Source organism: Gadus morhua, chromosome 8, assembly GCF_902167405.1.
Source record: "Gadus morhua chromosome 8, gadMor3.0, whole genome shotgun sequence".
Taxonomy (NCBI): domain Eukaryota; kingdom Metazoa; phylum Chordata; class Actinopteri; order Gadiformes; family Gadidae; genus Gadus; species Gadus morhua.
In genome coordinates this window covers 11,000,240-11,021,681 of record NC_044055.1, presented here as the reverse complement: position 1 = coordinate 11,021,681, position 21,442 = coordinate 11,000,240, and the positions used below count along the sequence as shown (strand labels likewise).

Genomic DNA, 21,442 nt, shown 5'->3' with positions numbered 1-21,442 from the left:
CCCACTCCGGAACAAAGACAAAGCGTATCTAATAAGCTTGCTCCGGTTATAATCCAATTAACCCAGGTTATTCAGGGGTTAATTTGTATGACCAATCACGAGCGCGTGCTGTGATAAACAATTTCCGTCTCTGCTTTACAACAACTGTACGACTAAAGCAGGAACAAAGTAGGCTCCAAGATGCAAAATTAAAACACACCGGAAAAGACTTACGAGAGACAAAGTAAATGTCAGGAGGAGCAGAGCAACGTGAAAGGTTAGTTCCAAAAATGGGTTCATTTTCCGTTGTGTGGAATTACTTTGGATATGGGACCAGTGATGTTATTTAATAGGAAAAAATACTTTAAGAGGAAAAAATTACTCAAATCTTTTCAACCACCTGAAGAGTCAACATGAAATGGAATATGAACAATGCATGGGGGCCAACACCCCAAAGATCCCTGTCTAACACAGACATACATAAGGGGGACTTTGTATTACGCAACTCAATGTCAAACACATTCTCAACGACATATTGAAATAACTGAAATAAGCGATTTGGCAAAAGACGAGTTGAATAAGCATTGTGGACAGTACTGGTTTTTAGTAAATGGTCAACACTTTAGACAGAAGATAAAAGACCCCATCAAGAAACAATTTCTCTGTATTGGCTTTGCCTGCCTCCGCTCCTCTCTTAAACCAGATCATGTTGAAGGCTGTGTTTTCTTGCATTAACACTGCAGGTGAATGTAACTGACCTTCTTGTTAGGGATAAATCCTTTTTATTTGGTGCCATTCTTTTTTGGGGTAAAATGTAATATGTAGCCTTAAGAAGACTGAATTTGTGTGAAGAATGTCCTATTTTGATTCAAAGATTCAACCATTTAAGTTTGTTTATTTATAATTTTATAAAATACACTACTATTGTGAAGCACTTTTCTGTAATCTTGATCTTGCAAAATAATCATGATTATAATTTTAGCAATAAGCGTGCAGCCCTAATATTGATATAAATATACAGAGCACTGCGAAAACTTGAGTTTGTGCTCTCATGCTAGCGTCAGCCTCCCCTCAAGCAATAGCTAAGAGCCCAGCCATACTGCTAGTCAAACTTACGAAGTTTGACAACCAACGGATGTGTTCGCTTTTTCAGCCATTACCCCATACAAATTTTTTTTTTAAGCAATATGTAGACATCGCCAGAGCAATTATGTACTGCTATGTACTGTACTGCTATGTACTGTATCGCTAACTATATGCTGAAAGAAAAACAGGGCTACAAGAAGCTAATGAGTGTCATGGATGCTAAGTATGCACTGCCTAGTGCCTGGGTGAAAATATTTTTCCCGAACATCACTCCCTCAGCTCTTCTCTCTCTAGCAGTTGTTTACATATTTAGTTTCAATCAATGTTCATTATACTACCTCTCAAATGTTTGAGATACGTTTGAAACAAGGCATTACATGAAATGGAAATCAAAGAAGTTGTTTGCATAATTATCTACTCACATTTATTCTGTGTTAAACATAAAGCCAGGTTTGTTCTGTTGGATTTTGGTCACCTATGCCTCCTGATTATAAATAGTTGTTTAGGATAAACCGCAATTGACCTTCTGATTTCTTTAGGGTTCTGTCCTAAGGCAAACATTCTTAAAACTGGAAAACAAGCCTTATAATAATTATTAATCATATATTGTGATAATTATCGACATCGATCAATGTAAAAAAACCTATTGTGACATAATTTGTCCAGTATTAAGCATGTGTTATGTATGCGTGTCCGTTATGGCCCAAAATAACATGCTATTTCACATAAACTGGTCCATTCCTTGATAACAACAGATGTAGTGTATAGTATAGACTCTAGCTGAGCGACTTGCAGTTTAAACCAAAAGGGTTCGCAGCAGCTCGCCCAGTAATGACTTCCAAGGCATGGAGGATCCAGCGGGGTGGAATGCGTGTCCTATGTTCTATCTATCTTCCGGCCGTATCCTACAGCAGGCAGCAGGCCAGCACATAAAAGGGCCTGTAATGTCAAAGCGAGCTTCGACCACGCCAGCCTTTGTTCTCAGCCTTCAAAGCCTGGAATCCAAAACCACAAATAACAGAATACCAAGATACAGAAGCGGAAATTGCAGGTGATCTGGAAACCCCCCTGGCAGCGTATCAACACCAGACACACAAGCTTCTTGACACGGACACGGCAGCAGCTTGATGCCAGTCCAGAGATCCCCGTGCTCCCATTACTCATGTGTGATTTGTAGCTGCACTGGAGCTTCTTCCATCGCCAAACCACGCAAAAAAACGAAGTTTACACAGTAAAAAAAGAACCACTATCCCCAAACAGCTATACATGTAGTAAATGCTGGGTATTTCGACATGATAAACGACCATAGAATGTGGAAGCGACGGTCATAATGCGGAACGATGGCTGCCCCCTGGATGGGTGGTGAGTGTTAAAGGGGGAGGCCTACCTCACTGGAGCCCCTCTGCTCTGGGCTCGCTTGAGTAGCACCGTCACCGTGGTGTCGCTCTGGTTCAGGGAGGTCTCCTTGTCGTAGGTGGGCATCGAGGGGGCTGTGGCGAAGGGAACAAGGGGGGGGGGGGGGGGGAAGGATCACCTTAATATAAGCCTCGACCAGAAGAGTTTATTCAACACGCCATCTCCTGACTGATTCCTTTGTTCTTTTGCTATTTTCCACATTTCGAAAGCGCATTTTTCAAATAAAAGGTATATCTTTTGTCAGAAACAACCAACTGTGCCTTATTGCGAGTGTAAACAAAGTTGAGACGTGTGTTTGACCGTTATGATTGTGTGGGTGAAGGCATTACTATAACTCAGAGCACTTAATTGTCCAAACGGCTGAACATCACTGAAGTCATTAAAAATGCATTAGGAGTATCGCAAGAGGATAAGTACTATTTGCACATACTTCTACGGTTTGTTTAGTACATCTTGGATGGCAGCTGGGCTGGATTTGCCATCCAAAGCCAGTAGGCAGCAGTCTATCATAGAGCGCCATGCTAGACAAATAAACTCACAGCACCTTAACTTGCTTTTGCACAGAAATCGAAGCAAAAGCTGTGGTTTAGAAGAAGTGAAAACCCACAAAACATGAAAAACAAATAGCAGCGTGGCTAATAAACATTTGCCAAGACTTTGCTGTGCGACACCAGTGTCTGGTGGAACAATGGGATTCCCGGCTGCTTAATTCATAAGCGCCATCCGCCTGTGCACTGCGGTATGTGGATCATCCACGCGCCGGGACTGACCTGAGATCTTGGTGGTGAACTGGGTGATGACGGGCGGGCCGTAGCCCTTGGCGGTGCTGGCGCGGAGGGTGAAGGAGTAAGTGGAGCCCGGGTAGAGTCCGGTGAACACGTGGGTGCTCTCGTTGCCCAACTTCATCACCTTGCCGCTCTGGTTGGACAGGTCCAGCTCGGGGTCGAAGGAGCTCACCGCCTTGTAGGAGATCTGCACGAGGTGTTGGGAGTTGGAAGGGGGAGAAAGTGATCGATACGTCGGCTAGGAAGGGGGGCTTGTTCGACGCGGCCTGTTGCTGCATGAGGAGGAGGAGGAGGAGGAGGAGGAGGAGGAGGGTGACATTTTTTGAAGTGGCCTGTGTTGCATGAGGAGGAGAAGGAGGAAGGAGGGGGAGAAATAAGGAGGTATGAGGGAGGAGGAGGAGAAAGAAGGAGGTAGGAGGGAGGAGGAGGAGGAGGGGGACGATGAAACGGTACCTTTCAGGAGCGTCTGAGGCATTCATTAAGCTCAACTGCACATGGGTGTCCTTGCAATTCCCTTGCAATTCACGAGCAGTTCATACTTGAATCGTTTCGCATGCCATTCACACCGAATGTACAATCTATTTGTTCACGCCGAATGGACATTGACGCGACACAACTTCACGAAATGAAAACCGTGGAGGAAAAGGAAGCCAAGTAGCATCACCTCCTGTGACGTTTCATCGATGGCGCTCAACAAGGTTTTATGCCGCCCGCCTTTCAAAATCAATGCGGTTCAGTTGGATCGATGGGGAGATGCCATCTACTAACAAGGTTTGGTTATCTGCGTAATAGACAAGAGGGTCTGTGTACTGTACTGTTTGATTTTTTTTACCAAACACACAATGCAATCTATTCATTTTATGCAGAGAACAGTTAATCTATTCCCTTTCCCATTAATAAACACAGCAGCTCTGGAGAGAAGCATTAAGGTGAGTGTTTTGTTAATATCCATTTTAAATATCTATGAGCACCCCCTGCATCCCACTTGAAGGAAATGCTTCTGCTCACCACAGCAAAGCCTCGATTATAATTCCAATTAAGAAGCACAAAGGGAGTTTTGAGAGCTGCATAATTTGTGTCCATCAAGTTTTGAAATGCTTGGTGGGCTCCTCTTTTAGTCTTTGTCTGTGGAGCGAGTCCACTTCGCCAAATCCCATATCATAACATTTCAGGGAGAGGAATTTGAATTGACTTGACAACAGCCAGCCCTCAGACTATTTTTTATATATTATAATGATGGGAGTGGCAGGAATACTGAGAATAATAATGAAAAAAGGTTATTGGAACAAATAACAGGGCTTAGCAACAGGATATCCGTCCACGGAATAGTTTTTTTCCGCCATTTCTTAATTTCCTTAACAGTGCTGGTCGGTTGTAAATGATAAAAAAGCAAGTTGGCATGTCAATGCAAACACAATAACAGAGCTGATGCATAAATAACCCTAATGAAAAGTGTGCTGTGTGCGAGGTGTCACAAGCAGGTAGTCGTATGATAGAGCAAGGCGGGGAAAACTCGGCGATACCGAGGGAAGAAAGGAACCGTCTCTCTGACACAACACACACTGCGGCCCCCACTTTGATTGCTCCTTCGACGCGGTGATAGCACTGTGAGTGCCGCGATAGGATGAGGAAAAATATGACTTTAAAAGCCAAATAATACCGTTCCAGAGCTGTCCCGGGTAGCCGACGGGGACCAATGTGAAGGTAATAATCAGTGAGCCGGGGCCAGGGAAAGAAGTGGGCCCTGGTATCACTCCCGTGATAACACTCACCAGACACATCACACTTTGAGCTCTTTGATGCTGTCAAATCAAAGCCAGGTCCAGGCTCAGAGAGGAAACCTCTACTGAGGGAATACTGATGGAATACAAGTTTTTGCACAAAAACACCAAAATACATCAGAAAATAGAAAGATAATAATAAAATAAATACGGCAGCGCTCGAGTGCGCAGTTGCCCTGGCGGGGGCGGTCTCAGTGCCGGGGGGGGTGATGGCGTGTACAGGGTTGGTGCTTATTGGGTCTATCCAGACCATGGGCTTTTGTTTCAGCGGATCCATAATGGAGCGTGGAGTCTGTTAAGGCAGGCACATCGGCGGTTCAGACGGGCGCTCTCCTTTAATCAGCGGCCTCACTGCGCCCTTAAGGAGATATGCAGAGAAAGAAGTGGCGTGCAGTATCGCCTTGTCACGAGCGTGGGACACGCATGTCCTTGACTGTACATAACCAAAGACTAATAAGAGAAGACCATGAGCCCTCACGGATTCCGTTTCGACCCAACAGTTTTATTTTGCGTCAGAAAAGACCAGACCCTAAAAGGAAAAGAAAGAATATTCTGTGATGAATGAATAAAGTCAGTTCTGTTTGGATCAAGGCGTTGATTATGCGTTTTGTCAAGCTGTGATGGAGATGTCTCGCTATTGTCCAGGTAACAGCTATTGTCCTGCTGCAGCCCTGCCCTGATGCTCTGGCAACGGATACAACAGCCAGCCGTTCGTCTGCCTGGGTGGAACTATTGACTTTTTCATGTTCAATCGGTCCCTATTGTGTATAAAACAATCCCAGCAAAGAACGATTGCCTATTAAGAAATGTTTATTTTCTTGTTTTAAAGGGTCATTAATGGCCATTTCCATTGGAGCTTGGTACCATTAATTATGTGTCTCTATTCTAATATTAATATATATATATATATATATATATATATATATATATATATATATATATATATATATATATGGATTGCTGCTAAATGCAGGATTTCAAGAGAGATCAGTATTTAGTACTTAACTCTTCTAGCAGAATGAAACGAATCAATCGATGAATCAATGGCTAATTTTACATGCGTGTAAGGCATGTGCACCTTACGGGTTTGTACCGTACGAATGGAATGCTAAACAGGGAGAACTAATAAAAGGAGGCAACCCCTGTCGATATTCCCTTCTTGCGAATACCCTCCCCCTGACGTTACCTCGTTTGAATTCTACATTATTCCTGCAATCAGGAAGCTTTCCTGCTTCTCGATCTCATACGGAGAGTAAGAGAAACATAACGCAGACAATTAAAACCTCTCTCTGTCGCAATTAATCCCTTCTCCCACTCCCACACAGGTGCAGAGCAGACAGGACAGGGGAAAACTATGGCCGTACATACAGTGAGAGTGTTCAGTCCGGCGCCAGGGAAAAAGGGGATCAATGCGTCTCATGGGGTTGTTTACCTCGTACTGAGTGATTATGCCGTACGTGTGCGCCGGTTCCCTCCACTTCAGCACGATCTTCTCCTCGTAGGCGCTGCCCTGGATGGACTCCAGAGGCACGGCTCCTGGCACTGTGGCGGGAAAAAGGACCAGAGATGTAATGAGACGCGTTTGTTTCGGAATCGATAAGATAGCGGTGAGCCGGTGGCGGTGGCGGTGGCAGTGGCGGCGGCGGCGGCAGCAGGAGGTGCTTTAAGCAGTCGGGGGTAGGAGATTTAGTCCAGCCCTCCTGTGGTTCTGTGGAGAATATTTGGAATGGTCGGAGTTGTGTAATTGAGAGACTGGGTGTTTTAATTGGCATCGCATTTGTATGAAATGTAAAAGTGGAAGAGAGTGTAATTCAGTAGTAGATGTTTTGTGTCTAAGCCCTGAATTTTTTCCCTTTTATTTGTTAGATTTTTTTGAGACCTTTACAGTCTTAAAATGGAATATAAACATTAAATGGATTAAACTTCACGTGTTTACAACTCGTTTGAAACCCGCCACTGTTCCATCAAGCGGAAACATTGTCGATAAAGGGTGACAATATGGAGTTCCCGGTGAGTAGCTTTATTGTTTGATAATGTGATTTGCCCTCCCAGGCCTTTACCTTGGGACGTGAATAACAAGGAACAACATTAAGTGCTTCTTCATGGACCAAAACAAACTGCTTTGAGCAAGAAAAAAAAATGAGCATGCCTTAACACAAACCTGCGACATTATTTCAAGTCACTCAAAGCGACACCGTGTGATTCGCAAGTCTCCTGGCAGAACGCTGCGCTTGCACACAGAAACGTAACCACAAACAAAGTGTCTGAGATGAACAGACAACCCCACGGGATACAAGAGGAATATCAATCTCTGGCGCTCTCCCTCTCCAGCGCCCTCTTTCCCCCTGCAATGTTTACTCGTGCTAAGCTACTTGGGAAGGGTTCGGCTCTCTTCACCCCCACCGAGGGTTGCCTTTCTTTCTGTAAATAGAACAGGACTGATATCAACACACTGTTTCCTATTTCTTTTATATTAAAAAAAACATAATCTTACATCTGCAGTAATCTTCAGATACACCCCGTGGGTAATCTCATTCCCGTCGGAGCGCGAAGGCCGAACAGACACACATGCATCCGCGCACACAGATGCTTTTATTTCCACAGACTCTCCGGCAGGAACACAGGAAGGCCAGCCATAAGCAGTCTCGCTGCGTCTTTGTCGTCAGAAGGGCCCCGTTTCATGTCGAGGCGACCGCCGCCCCTTCAATGTTCTGTGGGCAACATTTCCTGAGTGAGCCATGGCAAGGAGACTAGATCTTTCATCTTGGAGGAAAAAAACTATAAGGTGGAAGGGGTGGTGGTGGTGGAGGGGGTGAGTAAATAGAGCTTCCCCTTTTCAGTGCTTCCTTCTGCTCTCTGCCGGATTTAATTTATTTATTTGACCGTTCCCGAACCTCCACCAACCTCAGACCTAGCGCTTTGTTTTTCAGGGTGAGAAACGGAAAAATAAAAAAGCGCAAGGCTGCGAGCTAAATACTGCTGTAGTCTCCAATATTCTGCTGTGCAGCTCGTTTGATGCAGAGCTTTGCCTGTTTATTCAATCAGCCCCTTTGGGCACGCTGAGAACGCACGGTTCTCACCAGCCTCTCTCCGCTGTGGAGGGAACATCCGTGGACACGCTGCTGAGACACAGTAGACCAGCCGAGGGAGATGGGAGATAGGCTGGCCTAGATGTGTGAGTGAAGGGAATGAATCTGTGCTAAACGACAATCCCATATCCCCATCCCTCCCTGTTCCCATAAGACAAGCGAACAATCTGATAATTCTCTTTGCTCGACAGTAGCTGGATGGGTGACCTTGGCTTTTTTTTGGGTTTGGTTTAGTGCGGCTTCCTCCAGATAATCTGGCTTCCGTCTACCTCTCATATAAAAACATGGGGGATTGCTCACAGATAAAGACTCAGATGTCATGCAACTGCACCCGAGATCATGACATGGAATAAATTGATCGTGTGGTTTGATTGTTCTCACCCCCAAACCTTGAAGTCCCTCTGGGGCAAGGCATCTGCTAAAGGACTTAACGGATCCAGTAAACGAGATGGACGGACGGATGTCCCCCATATCAATAATTTGTTCCCTGCCATACATTGACGCTTCCCTCTTTCCCATTCGTTTATCCATTCATTTGCAGGGACAAACAACGTCACACTTCACCACACACTCCCACCTTGCTGCACGTTCGGGAAACACGACACCCAAAACAACAACAACAACAACAACGACAACAACGACGACGACGACGACGACCATGCGCGGCGCGGTGGGCTGGGGCTCACCGTCCTCGTCCGTCTGCATCTCCAGCTCCCCGCTCTCCTTCACCCCCTCCGGGTTGCTGAGCACCAGCCGCACGCTGAGGTTGGTGAAGGGCGTCAGGTTGTGCAGGGTGTGCTGGGGGCTGCGGGGGCTCTGCGCGTCGTAGCACACCTCCTCGCGGCTCTCCTCCTTGGAGCCGCCGCCGCCGGCCACCACCACCCGGTAGCGGAGGTGCACCGTGAGGTTGTAGCTGTGGCAGCGGGTCACGTTGTAGCCCAGCGGCTCCCAGCGGAGGGTCACCTGCCGCGACTGGACGTCCGTCACCTCCAGCTTCTGGGGGCCGTGCATCGGCTCTGCATGGGGAGGGGGGGGGGGGGGGGGGGGGGGGGGGGGGGTTAACGTCGTTAGCAACACCGGTTGAACCTGATAGCGGTGATGCGCTGGTTCATAATTGCTTATCCGCGCGGCCGTGCCTTGATGATAACCTGCTGAATATCGACCGGAATGACCCATTTAAACCTCATCAGCAGCCTCATAGAATTGTATAGATACATATAGATATACATCTACATTACGTATCTATTATACACGGAAATGGAGAGTTCAACGGAAGATAGTTGAAGGGGACGCAATTCGTTTTCTTTGAGTGCTCGTCGAGGTCTGATTTTGAGGTGGAGATGAATGCGGCGCTGCCTTGGTAATCGCAGTGCCACAGAGGTCGTGATATGCGAGGTGGTGATTCATTGCCACACAATTTAATGCTGTTTCTTCAGCTGCCCGGTGAGAACTCCAATCTATTTAACATCACAGGAATAGTTGTGGTGAAAGATTCATTGTGTTAATCACACTGAATGGAAGTGGAACAGACGCAATAACATGTTACCTCCCTGTTTTGGATGCACGTCAACAAGTCATAGATACTACCTATTTACACTCCTGTTGAATAAGAGGACAACTTGAAATTCAGACGCACTTCACGTCAATGAGACGAATGGCATCACCGATAAACAACCTCCAGCCCAACACAATGGAGACATAACAGAGTGTCCAGTATGACAACATGTCTCATATTCAAGATTTCCTTTTCACTATATCCCAGTCTCATTTTATGTCAGCTCATTTTTTTCCCCACCACATTATCCATCTCAAAGCCCATCTTATTTAAAAGAAGCGTTTGCCATTGGATCTCGCTGTGTTCCAGCCCCTAGCAGGGCAAGCTTCCCGGCCAGATGAAGGGCGTGGCTATTGGAAGCCTAGTCTCCATAGGAGACACATGCTTCCTCCATGCACATGCTGTCTACCCTGGCTCTTTCTGCTCTTTCTCTTTCTCCTTGCTGTTCTCTCCCCCCCACCCCCATCATCTTGTTCAGCGGTGGCCAGGGCTATTTGCCCCTCGCTGATATAGAATCAGCCGGATGATCTGGTCGGTCGAGGCAGTATGCAACACCCAGCGCCCTCCTAGCACCTCTAATCACATACCCTCTCTCTCTCCCCTCTCTCTCTCCCCTCTCTTTCTTAAATGACACCTTGGGCTTTGCTCGGTTTCTCCATTTCCTATCTCTCTCTCTCTCTCTTCTTTACCTATATCTCACCTCTTTCTCTCTCTGTCCATCACTCTTTCATCCCCTGCTTCTCCCCATCTCATCACTGCTCTCTCTCTCTCTCTCTCTCTCTCTCTCTCTCTCTCTCTCTCTCTCTCTCTCTCTCTCTCTCTCTCTCTCTCTCTCTCTCTCTCTCTCTCTCTCTCTCTCTCTCTCTCTCTCTCTCCCCTATGGGAAGAGAGCAGCCAGAGCACAAGGTAATGGGATCAATTTCCATTCCAGGTTAAATTTGCAGTCCATTTCGCTGGAACTTAACACTTTACCACCTATTAGGAACAGCCAGGGCTCAATTTACCACCTTCCCCTGGAGACACGGTCCAGAGATTCGGCGGCCGTGCTTAACATTCTGGAGGTGCATGGTGTTGGTGGTGGAGCTAGACCGGACCTCTGCCTTTGGCTTGCAGCTGACCCCGGAGGTGAACGGGTATGACATGATAAACACACAGGAAGAACAAGTGAACTTCTAATCCATGACGCGGGGCAGAAGAAACTGCATTTCGCTTTATGGGGGGATTTATTTTTCTAAAAGCGAAAGAACAATTCCCGATCAGAAGGCTTTCTGTGTAAAACTACCACGCTGGGGCTTTTTTTTGCTTTCCCTGTAGAAAATGACTGAAGCTACAACAAAGTGGGGCAGAGAGCGGGAAAGAGAGCGGTCAAAGGAAGACAAAAGTCAAAGTGGCAGGGAAAAGGCTGGTGTTGAAATAACGACGGGACACGAAACACAAGAACGAGGTGCGATTCACATCAGATTTCTGAGACGATGCAATGTCTTTTGGGGGGAAGGAGCCGCAGGAGGTGGGGGGGGGGGCTGTGTCAGACGCAGACTGGCGGAGGTAGGGTGTTTAATGCGGAGCTTTCAAGTCCATTCATGTGGCGAGGCAAACAAGTTCTCTGTTTTCTTTCTTTGATAAACAACGTGGAAAATATGCATTCTATCATTTTTCTGATTGTGGTTGGCATACAAGGTCAAAATCTGCGAATATTGCGGCTCAGTGTACTACATTTGACATATTAAATTGGAAAAGTTTGAATTTGTGTTATATCTGTTTGGAGACAAGACTAACAAGACTAATGCTATAAACAATGAAATTGAGAAAGATATTTAGCAAACAAGCAAAGAGCCGTTCAGTTAAACTATTTATCAATCAACCAATAGGACAGAGAGAGAGAGACAGAGAGAGACACGGACGGAAACAGAGACAGAGAGACAGAGACAGAGACAGAGACAGAGAGACAGAGAGACAGAGACAGAGACAGAGACAGAGACAGAGAGACAGAGAGACAGAGAGACAGAGAGACAGAGACAGAGACAGAGAGAGAGACAGAGAAAGAGACAGAGAGACATGGACTCAACAGAGACAAAGACAGAGAGAGAGACTGAGAAAGAGAGAGAGAAAGAGACAGGGAAACAACTAGAGGATGGAGAGGGCGGGAAGGATGAGACGGGCTGGTGCACAAGTTAATGGTGGAGAAAAATAAATAGACCGCATCAAGTCATTCGCAGTCTTGGAAGAGCCATCCAGAAAATAGGGGCTTAAACCCTTTTATTTGCGGAACTATCTGTTGGCCGCACTCAGTAAGCAACGGTTACACTAAAAGCACAGAGAATTGCAGGGTGGCCAGGCACAGAAATCAAATTAAAGCGCACGCTCTCACAGTGACAAAATGTACTAAAGTGTGAATTTCAAACAGACACACAGCAAGGGGCTGGCGAAGAAGAAAGGCAGGGACAAGGAAGTCACATTTCTCTTGCACTCAACGAGTGCTGAGAGCACACTCTGCTAAACCCACTCTAATTCTGGCCATTTTGGGGGAGAAAAGACCCAGAAGGGGCCGTCTTCCTCTCGTGAAACAAAATATTCCATAACACACACACACACACACAGAAAAAAGAAAACAGAAATAAATGAAAAAAGGATGATTTGGGCGTATGCAAATGTCAGGGCTAATCAGCGCCTCCTTGTTCCGAGCGACGGAGCCCGCTGAGTGCATTCACCGCGGTCTTCCACTCAGGTGGTTTAAAAGCGACTAAAGACGAAAAAACACCGAAAACACAAAGCTCAGAGAGGCCGCTGTCCGTTGAACTAACGAGCCCCGGGACGGCTCCACCGTCACAGCCGCCGCCATGGCTGAGGTCGGGTTGGAGAGGACAACAACAAAACCCCCAAAAAAAGGAGATGAAAGAAGCTAATTGTTGTGAGGCCTTTTTCGGGTCCCCGTGCCTTGAACACCATCTGGCCGAGGTGCGGAGGCTGATAATAACGGCCGCGCGTGCCCCCCCCCCCCCCCGACATCAACACTTCCCTCTACCCTCTGACTCATCACGCTGTGTGGTGAGTCACGCGCCCCGTCTCTGTGTCTCACCTGCATAGTGGCCCTCGTTGTCGTGGGCGTCTCAACACACAACGGGGTGACGGCTAGGAAGGAGGAAATAAAAGTGATCGGAGAGGAGATGGAACGAAAGGATGAAAGCAAAACTTCTCATTACTTTCTCATCAAAACCCAACGCACCTTCCCCCCAACCCATCTCCATCTGGAATCTCACATGAACTGGGTGCTGCTGAAGGGGTGAGAGAGAGAGAGAGAGAGAGAGAGAGAGAGAGAGAGAGAGAGAGAGAGAGAGAGAGAGAGAGAGAGAGAGAGAGAGAGAGAGAGAGAGAGAGAGAGAGAGAGACATAAATCCTTTAGCGGGTGCTGGGAATGTGTGGCGGCCTGCTCTAAATAGGCCCACAGGCCCGGCTGATGAGATGAACCCCTGTTACTCTGGCGATGCCGTGTGACTGCCAGGTTAGTTTTATTGACCGCGCGGTAACAGGGCTCAATATCCTAAGCACGAGCACAAATCTCAACAAGGAATAACATAACGGCTCCTCCGCTGGAAATCCATACTTTGCTTTGCTTTTTTTTATACGTGCACTAGTTCTAAAACACCGGGGGACTGGCTTGACTGGATATAAAGGTAATAAGAATATGACTGCAATATCTTCCCCTGGATGGTAGATCTTCCTGACGGTATAGAGTCATAATACATGGCAATGAAAGCCACCCTCCGAGGGGGAGATTACCGGGGTCTATCTCGCACCGGGGCGCAGTCAACGAGCTCCCCTGACAAGTATATTGGTATTCCAAGCGGTGGACAGATTAATACCTGGCCCAATCTTGACAGTGTAATTGAATAATTTAAATGTGACATTTACATAGAAATAATAAGTATTTTTTATTTATTTTTCTACCATCATTATGGCTTGACATTTCAACGTGTTCTTTCAAAGTGATCATCACATTACCATAGGCTGTTAACAAAACGACAGCATCCTACCGATTCCAACTTTGTGAACGCTGAAGCGCGGACATCAGGCTCAGGCACCGCCCCCCCCCCCCCCCCGCCCCTGAACAGCCGCCGTGAGCAACAAATAACCCTCTGTTGTATCTCCCTGTCCTGGAGGGGGGCTTGAAATGGTGCACTCAGCCCCTGGGCCGCCAGGAACATTAGTCCTGGATGAAAGGAAACAAATTGGCCACGTCTGGAGTATAGGCACTTTACTGTAAGACAAGTATGTCTCCGCGCGCCTCTGTGTGTGTGTGTGTGTGTATGTGCATGCATGTGTGTGTGTGTGTGTGTGTGTGTATGAGAGAGAGCGATGAGCGCGCGTACGCATAAAACATGTATGTAAAAATAAGTGTGTGCGGCGCAACGCCTCTGTGAAGCGCTGCCATCTCGCCGAATCGCGCGGCCGCGCACAGAAGAATGATTGCGCTTATCAGATGTTCCTCCAGCGAACGGGGCGAACGCTCCGTTTCGACAAGCCTTTTTATTTCATTATTCCCCCCCCCCCCCCCCCCACCGCCACCACCACCTCCCCCTTCCCCTACCCTCCTGGCTTCCACATCGATTAAGAGCAGAACAGAAGCTAGGCCCCTAGAATGGTATCTCTCAGCTCATCCAGCTGCGGGAGAGCGGAGCGGGGGGGGGGGGGGGGGTTCTGCGCTGCAGATCTCCCGAGTGATTGGTCGTTATCTCATCAAGATGGGGCAGCGTTCAGGCTTCATAGACAGGGAAGCAGGGGTGGGGTGGTGTGTGGGGGGGGGGGAGGTTGAGAGTAACAACGGAGTTTGGGGGGGGGGGAGGAGGAGGAAGAATAGAGAGCTTTCTCCTCCTGGTTGGAGACTATCGCTAAGGGTAGACATGAGGGCATTGTGGACATTGTGTGATGACATGAGATGCTAGGTCCCGGGCGCTTTGTGTTAGGCCGGGGAACGTCGTCCTGTGACAAGTGTAGAGATTAGATTTACATTTACAGTGTGTGTGTGTGTGTGTAAAGTGTCCCATTCCAGACTGACATTGTCATTAGTTGTTAATCCACTACTGTGTTATTGAATTGGCTCAGTATAGCCTTAGTGTGTGTGTGCGTGCGCAAGTGCATGTGTGTGTTTAGTGAGGTGCATTTGTTTGCCTCATTCCAGTCTATATCTGCGATGGCGACTGCTATTGAGGTAATGACATGGGTTTTACACTTCATTTTCATATCCTACGCGAGCCGTAATGATAGCTTTTCATAACCGACAATCAAAGCTCCATCACCCTGCTAGAGTGCTGTCACGGAGCAATTCTCTGGAGAAAGAGTGGGAGAGAGAGAGGATAGGATAAAGAGGGAGAAAGAGAGATAATGATAAAGAGCAAAGAGGGGGAGAAAGATAGAGGCAGAAAGAGAGACAGAGAGAGTAAGTTGGAAAATAAAGGGGGTGGGGAGAGAGAGTGAGAGGGCTATCATTGTGTGTGTGTGTGCGTGCGCGTGTGCGTGTGCGTGTGTGTGTGTGTGTGTGTCATGCCAAGGTTTTCCATTCTGGCCCGGTGATAGTCATCACCATGCAACAAGTCTGGCCTTGGGGTTTGAAACATGTACACAGGTTTGAGTTATAACACTTTAAGATGGCATACCTAGACCTGGACGCTGCACTCCACATACAATAAACGCACACACACATACACACACACACACACACACACCCACACACTTACACTCAGGAACGCATAAAGGCACACAGATGCATACAAGCCAATTGACCTCTGCTAGTTGTTTATCCAGCCATTCACACACTAAGGCAATAACATACACGCACACACACACACACACACAAACACCAAGGTCCATACACACATACACACCAGGGCACATAGATACACAAACACACACACACACACACACACACACACACACACACACACACACACACACACACACACACACACCCAAGGCAGAGACACATATACCTGGGTGAGCAGCAGGAGTTATGGAACATCGGTGGTCCCCCCTCACTCCATCAAGTCCCTCTTTACGGGGCGGCGTGATTAACGAGGGGAGCCAGGGCGAGGGCGAGGATGAGGGGCGCGGAGCCCTGTAATGCGCCGCATCGAGACCCCAGAACGAGGCCCCATAGCTGGGGCCGGGCCCGGGGGCATGGCCGAGCCTGCCATGGAGCCTGATGGACCTCCTCTAATGGTGTAGCGCACAAGATGGAGTGGACACCCACCCACACCGCCCAGAGAGACAGCGGAGAGGCAGAGGCAGAGGGGGAGGGAGAGGAGGGCGGGAGACAAGAGAGATATGGAAGGGGAGGGATGGAGGCTGAGGGCGATGTACAGAGACAGACGGATTGAGGGGAGGGGGGGGAGACAGAAATGGAGGAAGAGGGGGGTAGCCAATGGATGAGGATGATGCATGGCGAGTCTTCAGACAATCAAGGGAGATCGAGCCATTGCTCGTCTTGGTTCATGATTGACGGTGAAACTGTCCAAGGCTGCTCTACTTAGGAAACGTCCAAATGCCTGCAAGTGCTGAAATATACATCAACAAATGTCAGACCACTATCTCAAATAAAAATAAAAATAAAAGAAACCACGCTCCACAAAAAAGACTGCAAAGACTACAAAAGCCTATTGAAAGGGTAGAACGAATCCAATGTAGATCCCAATCAAAATCCCACAATCTCAGTCTTCCGAGATTGTGTATGGCAGGGAAACACAGAAGGTAACCTTTCCTACCCATCGAAATAAGGAAGGCATGTTTTCTCCAGACAGCGTTGTTATCAAAGAGCTGATCAGTGTAGGGGCGCCTGAAAGCACCCACATTCAATTGCACATCAAATGGCTGACAGGGTTGGGGGGAATCAAGGGTGAAGGTGAGGGACCTTCCCTGGTCTCTCTCTGGTGTTTAGTTGAAACAGACATTGGACAACAGAACCGGCTGACAGGCTGAAGAGAACAGAGGCAGACAATGGGGGAATGAGTCGAGCGAAAAATCAATCTTTCATTTAGTTTCAACCCAAATGCTGTATGGTGATTGGGGTCAGGCTGAAAGCTGGCGCCAACGTCAGGTACACACACACACACACACACACACATACACACACACACACAAACACAGGCACACACCAAAACACACACACACACACACACACACACACGCCCAAACACACGCACGTTGGTCTCTTTGTGTCTTGTGATAAGGGTGGTGGATTGAGGCAAAAAGGAGGTCGCCATCTTTCCTTCACCAGCCATCCCTCAGCCTCACAGCCCCCCCAGATGGCTCCGCTTCAACTTGTCATTTGTCGCGACAAACAACGGCGAAAAAAAATAAAGAAAAAGAGACTACAAACAGCCGGCATGTGACGCACACAGAGACGCCAGCCGCGGCGTAAATCAAATGGCAGCGCTCGACTTTGCGAAACGGGCGGTGGCGTTGGTGGTGGCATTTCCTGAGACACCTACTTAGGAGATATATGAGGGCCCAACCTGGAGCTATGGCCGTCGAATAAGGGGCTTAAATCACAGACATACCCCTGACATGGCCGTCCTTTTAGTTGGGGCGCAGGAGACGTCTAGATGTTCTCCTTCACTCAGAGTTATAGAGCCCGACTGAATGAGAGCTTCCTGGACGCCAGAGCCAGGAGTGAGGTGGGGGACGGGGGGGGGGACGGGGGGACGGGGCACAGGGGACGAGACATCTATAATTCAGCAAACGGTTGAAGGAAGTCGGTGACAAATATTGCTCCGGATCGACCATGAATAATTAAAACACAGGAAGAGTGGCAAACGTTTAAAGTCCTTGGAAAACATTTCTGGCCAAATTAGACGTCAAGGGGAGAATGAAAAAGAAGGGAAAATAAAGAAGAATAGAAACGCACAAAGAAGTGAAGTCTGTTAACCCGCCACTGGTTGACAATCGCTGGAGGGGGGGGGGGGGGGGGGGGGGGGGGGGGGGGGGCTAGGGGTTGGGGGGCAGTAATAGCTGTGAAGCTCTGAGGAGATAGCACTACAGTGGGTGGAGACATTATGTTTGTGTGGTTTATCGCTAGGGCGTTGTTTACGCACATCTGTTCTGGGGGCTGTTTACACAGTGTTTGGGGAATAAGCAGTAGATGGGAGTTATGGAGAGGGGAGGGGCGGAAGGGGGCGGAGGGGCAATAACAATAATAGTGAAACCGCCGTGGAGTTACGGCTGAACGCGGGACGCTACGCCATCATTCTCCCTTTCTCTTTCTCCGGCACAACCCAGCAGTTTGAAAAAACGTCCTTGAGAAGACCACAATTTGCCATTCAATTTCCAACTGCATGCAATAAACAGCCTTTGATTGTCCCGGAACAACGCCCCCCCCCCCCCCCCCCCCCCCCCCCCCCCCCCCCCCCCCCCCCCCACCCCCCCCCCCCCCCCCCCCCCCCCCCCCCCCCCCCCCCCCCCCCCCCCCCCCCCCCCCCCCCCCCCCCCCCCCCCCCCCCCCCCCCCCCCCCCCCCCCCCCCCCCCCCCCCCCCTCCCCTGGCACCGCACAAACTCAATCTAGCGCGCTTCCTCCCCGGACAAAAGAGCAGGCGTTACAATGGGCCATCAAACAAAGACCCCTCCATCACCTTGAGACGGACAATGCCGAACCCTATGGGTCACATGACTGTCAACAATTATCCCTTCTAGACCGGCCCAATGTTATCGCAGATAGGGTGCTGGAGTGACTGTCCATTCACACCGCAGTGCATTGTCTTCCAGGGGAATCCATCAAGCGCTCTGGTAGTTATTCAATCAATGCTTTACTAAAGCCAAAGCCTATAAAAAATTACCTTTTCCAAACCATGTAACCACAACATATTTTTAAAAAAGCAATATACTTTATGGTACACTAGTAGCTTCTACCTACTTGCTGCTTTTTAGTGAAGATTCACACTTGAATTAATCAAATAAGACAACGACAGAGACAGCTGATCCGCACAGTGTGTGACTTGTTGTTGCCGTGACGGCAATGCACGCACCGCGTTCGAATACAGCGATCTATTGTAGCCATATTTACTCCATATTTGCCGTGGCAGACCACGCGTCCATGCTTCGGAAAATAAAACTTGGCCCATTCACATTAGGGAGGCTGCGGTAAAAAAGGCGGACAGCCACCTTGTTGTGGGAGAGAGGAATGGAACGGTTGCCATCGCGATCCTGTGCGGGGTCTCTAATAGAGATGCTTTAAGCGAGGGCTGAGCCCTGATTACCTCTGCCTCCCGTGTGTTTAATAGCACTCAGCGCAACAGAACGACAAACCAAAACAAACAGATGAGACTACTCCCACATGGTGCCGGAGCGGCAGATGGAGTCAACTTCTAGATGAGGACATGGGAGCTGGCAGAGGCCTGGGTGTACAGCAGGTGTTGGAAAGCCGGCAGGGACCGCATGCAGGGACCATGGACGTGCCCAATGGGGCGTCAGAGAGTGGAGTTCAGGAGCACACAGCAGAAACATCTCTTGGACCCTGTGAACAGTGATCAACTACGGACCGATGGCTGTATTTTTTATGGTAATGGTTTTTCTTGTGGACCACATGCGATCCTCGCACGGATATGAAAATCATTGGAAGCCGTTTTTTCTAAACCGTCTTAACACAAGAGGAAGAGGGAAAATATAAAAAGAACCGAAAAATAGATACACTTTTGCATTTAGCACTCATCCACTTGTTCCGGGCGTTTTTCGGTTGCTAACTCAGCGGTGGTTGACCCTGGGTTCTGACATACTCTGAGTGCAGAGTTTAGACATTGTTTGGGGGCCAGTTTACTGCCTTGGCAGTCTGGGCAGCAAATGGATTCTCTGTGTGAGACGGCCTTTCAATCTTCCTGCTGGAACGCCGCTCTCTCGGGCCCCCCCCCGGTTGTGATCCTGGGAGGCCCCGGCTGATAATACATTGACCTCTCTGCCGCTGTGCTTCCGAGGCACGGCGGTGCTCTGGAGTGGTAAACAACTTCACACTCAACCCGCGTTCAGTTCAGCGGCGTCCCGAAGCGACACTAAATTGTCTTTGACCAACGAGGAGGAGCAAACCGTTACAACGGTAAAGAGTCGAGCGCTTTTGAAACTTAAGACCAGAACTATAACAGTGTGTCTGAGAGCGCAGGTGATGGGGATGGCTTGTCCCCCCCCTTGCCCCCCCCAAGTACATTCTGTAAGCCCTTGAGAGACACAAATTGTCCCCCCGCCCAAAAGCCTTGGATTGGAAATAAAAGAGGCTAGCCTTTTTATGTTCACTAGAAAAGTAATGGAATGTCATAGAAAATAATGATCTAAGGCCCGAGCTTTCTTCTTCTTCATACGTCTGAATTAAATTGACTTGGCAGGTGTCGCAAAAGACAAAGAATGACGGCATCTTGCCTATTACGCTGCTCAGTCTGGGAACCACCCAACGAGAGAGGCGGCTAGGAATGGAGCACGCGGGTCGCTTCAAAGTGCGTCTTGTTTGTCGGGCATTCGCACGAGCCTTCCGAGACTGGAAAAGGGTGAGGAAGGGCCGGCGAGGGGGAAGGGAGCGTGTCCTGGAGCTTGTCTATATCCGGGGTGATGTATCGCAGGGCCCTGTGAGCTTTAACCGTTCAATTAGGGAGCTCTGCCGAGGCCCGGCCTGTCACCGGGAGCGACCACCGGGAGAGCCGGACAAGATCAAGAGCCGCTTCCTCAAACACACCTCGGGAGCCAGGGCCATCCATCTCTCTGACTGGGGGCCGGCGGGGTGGCCAAGGGCCAGCCACCGCCCGGTCTGAGCCTGGCTGCCCGGGAGGCTGAGCAGGTATGGGTGAGCGCCATCCATTCCTATCAGACCCACCATTGGAGTTGGAAAAAAAAGGGAAAGGAACAACCCTGACGACCTTCACGGGGAGGTGGAGGCAGGGATGGGTGCACCTTTAATAAGGAAGGTGGGGGCGGCGGTGCTGTTTTCATCAGCACTTCTCGGACACCAGGAAGAATTAGGCTGGGAAATGCTGAGGCTATAGGTTTGTTGTGTTCTGTGCGTTGGTATCCGGGTACGGCATGGGAATTTAGCTGGTTAATGTTGTGAGAAGGGCAATTTGTATCGTTAGAAAGCTCCAAAAAATGCCCATGCACTCGTGAAGCGGTCCCTGATGGCTGCAGTTGAGAAACAGTGTAAACGGTCAAATGTACGGTGCCACTTTGCGTTAAACTCTCTATTAATCTGCATTGCCGGTGAATTAGAGGGGGGTTGCTGGGCTATTACAAATATGACATTATTACACTGAGAGGCCGCGTGGTTACGGCGGTGACTGTGTGCGAGCGTTGATTTAAATTACTCCCGATAAATCATCTGTTATAACTGTCACCACAGCTGCTAAGAAAACAGAAAATAAGGAAAAAAGTCATACATTTTAATTATACAATTCCTTTGACATTCAACATATAAGCCTGTATGTGAAAAATAATAATCCTGTGTCCGAGTACAAAATGTGTTTTCAAATGTGTCTTTTCAAATATTTGCTCTAATGCGTAAACGCCAAAAACTTCACGGAGCGCCATGAATCAAAACAATCCTTGGCAATCAACACAGCATAGTTCCTTGTTCTACCTGACCCATCATCGGAGCGTGATTTCCCCAGAGACACAGGGCCTGCTTCGTGGCGCTCCCAAAACGAGTGGGCGCCACTCTACATGAGCAACGATCCGATCGCACCACCCTCTGCGTTCTGTGCCATCGGGTGATGTTGCTGTGTTTAAGAAACGCC

General features: G+C 48.6%; 1 protein-coding gene across 9 annotated transcripts in view; it reads right to left on the bottom strand.

Moving 5' to 3' along the window:
- The window catches only part of LOC115549080 (receptor-type tyrosine-protein phosphatase mu), a 164,997-nt gene that overhangs the window by 76,421 nt on the left and 67,134 nt on the right, over nucleotides 1-21,442 (bottom strand). For all 9 annotated transcript variants that reach the window (XM_030364081.1, XM_030364084.1, XM_030364082.1 and 6 more), the window contains 4 exons: nucleotides 8,823-9,152; nucleotides 6,480-6,589; nucleotides 3,252-3,453; nucleotides 2,453-2,555 (listed from right to left, as the gene is read on the bottom strand). In XM_030364081.1, coding sequence (XP_030219941.1) covers nucleotides 2,453-2,555; nucleotides 3,252-3,453; nucleotides 6,480-6,589; nucleotides 8,823-9,152 — 745 coding nt within the window. The remainder of the gene's footprint in view (nucleotides 1-2,452; nucleotides 2,556-3,251; nucleotides 3,454-6,479; nucleotides 6,590-8,822; nucleotides 9,153-21,442) is intronic.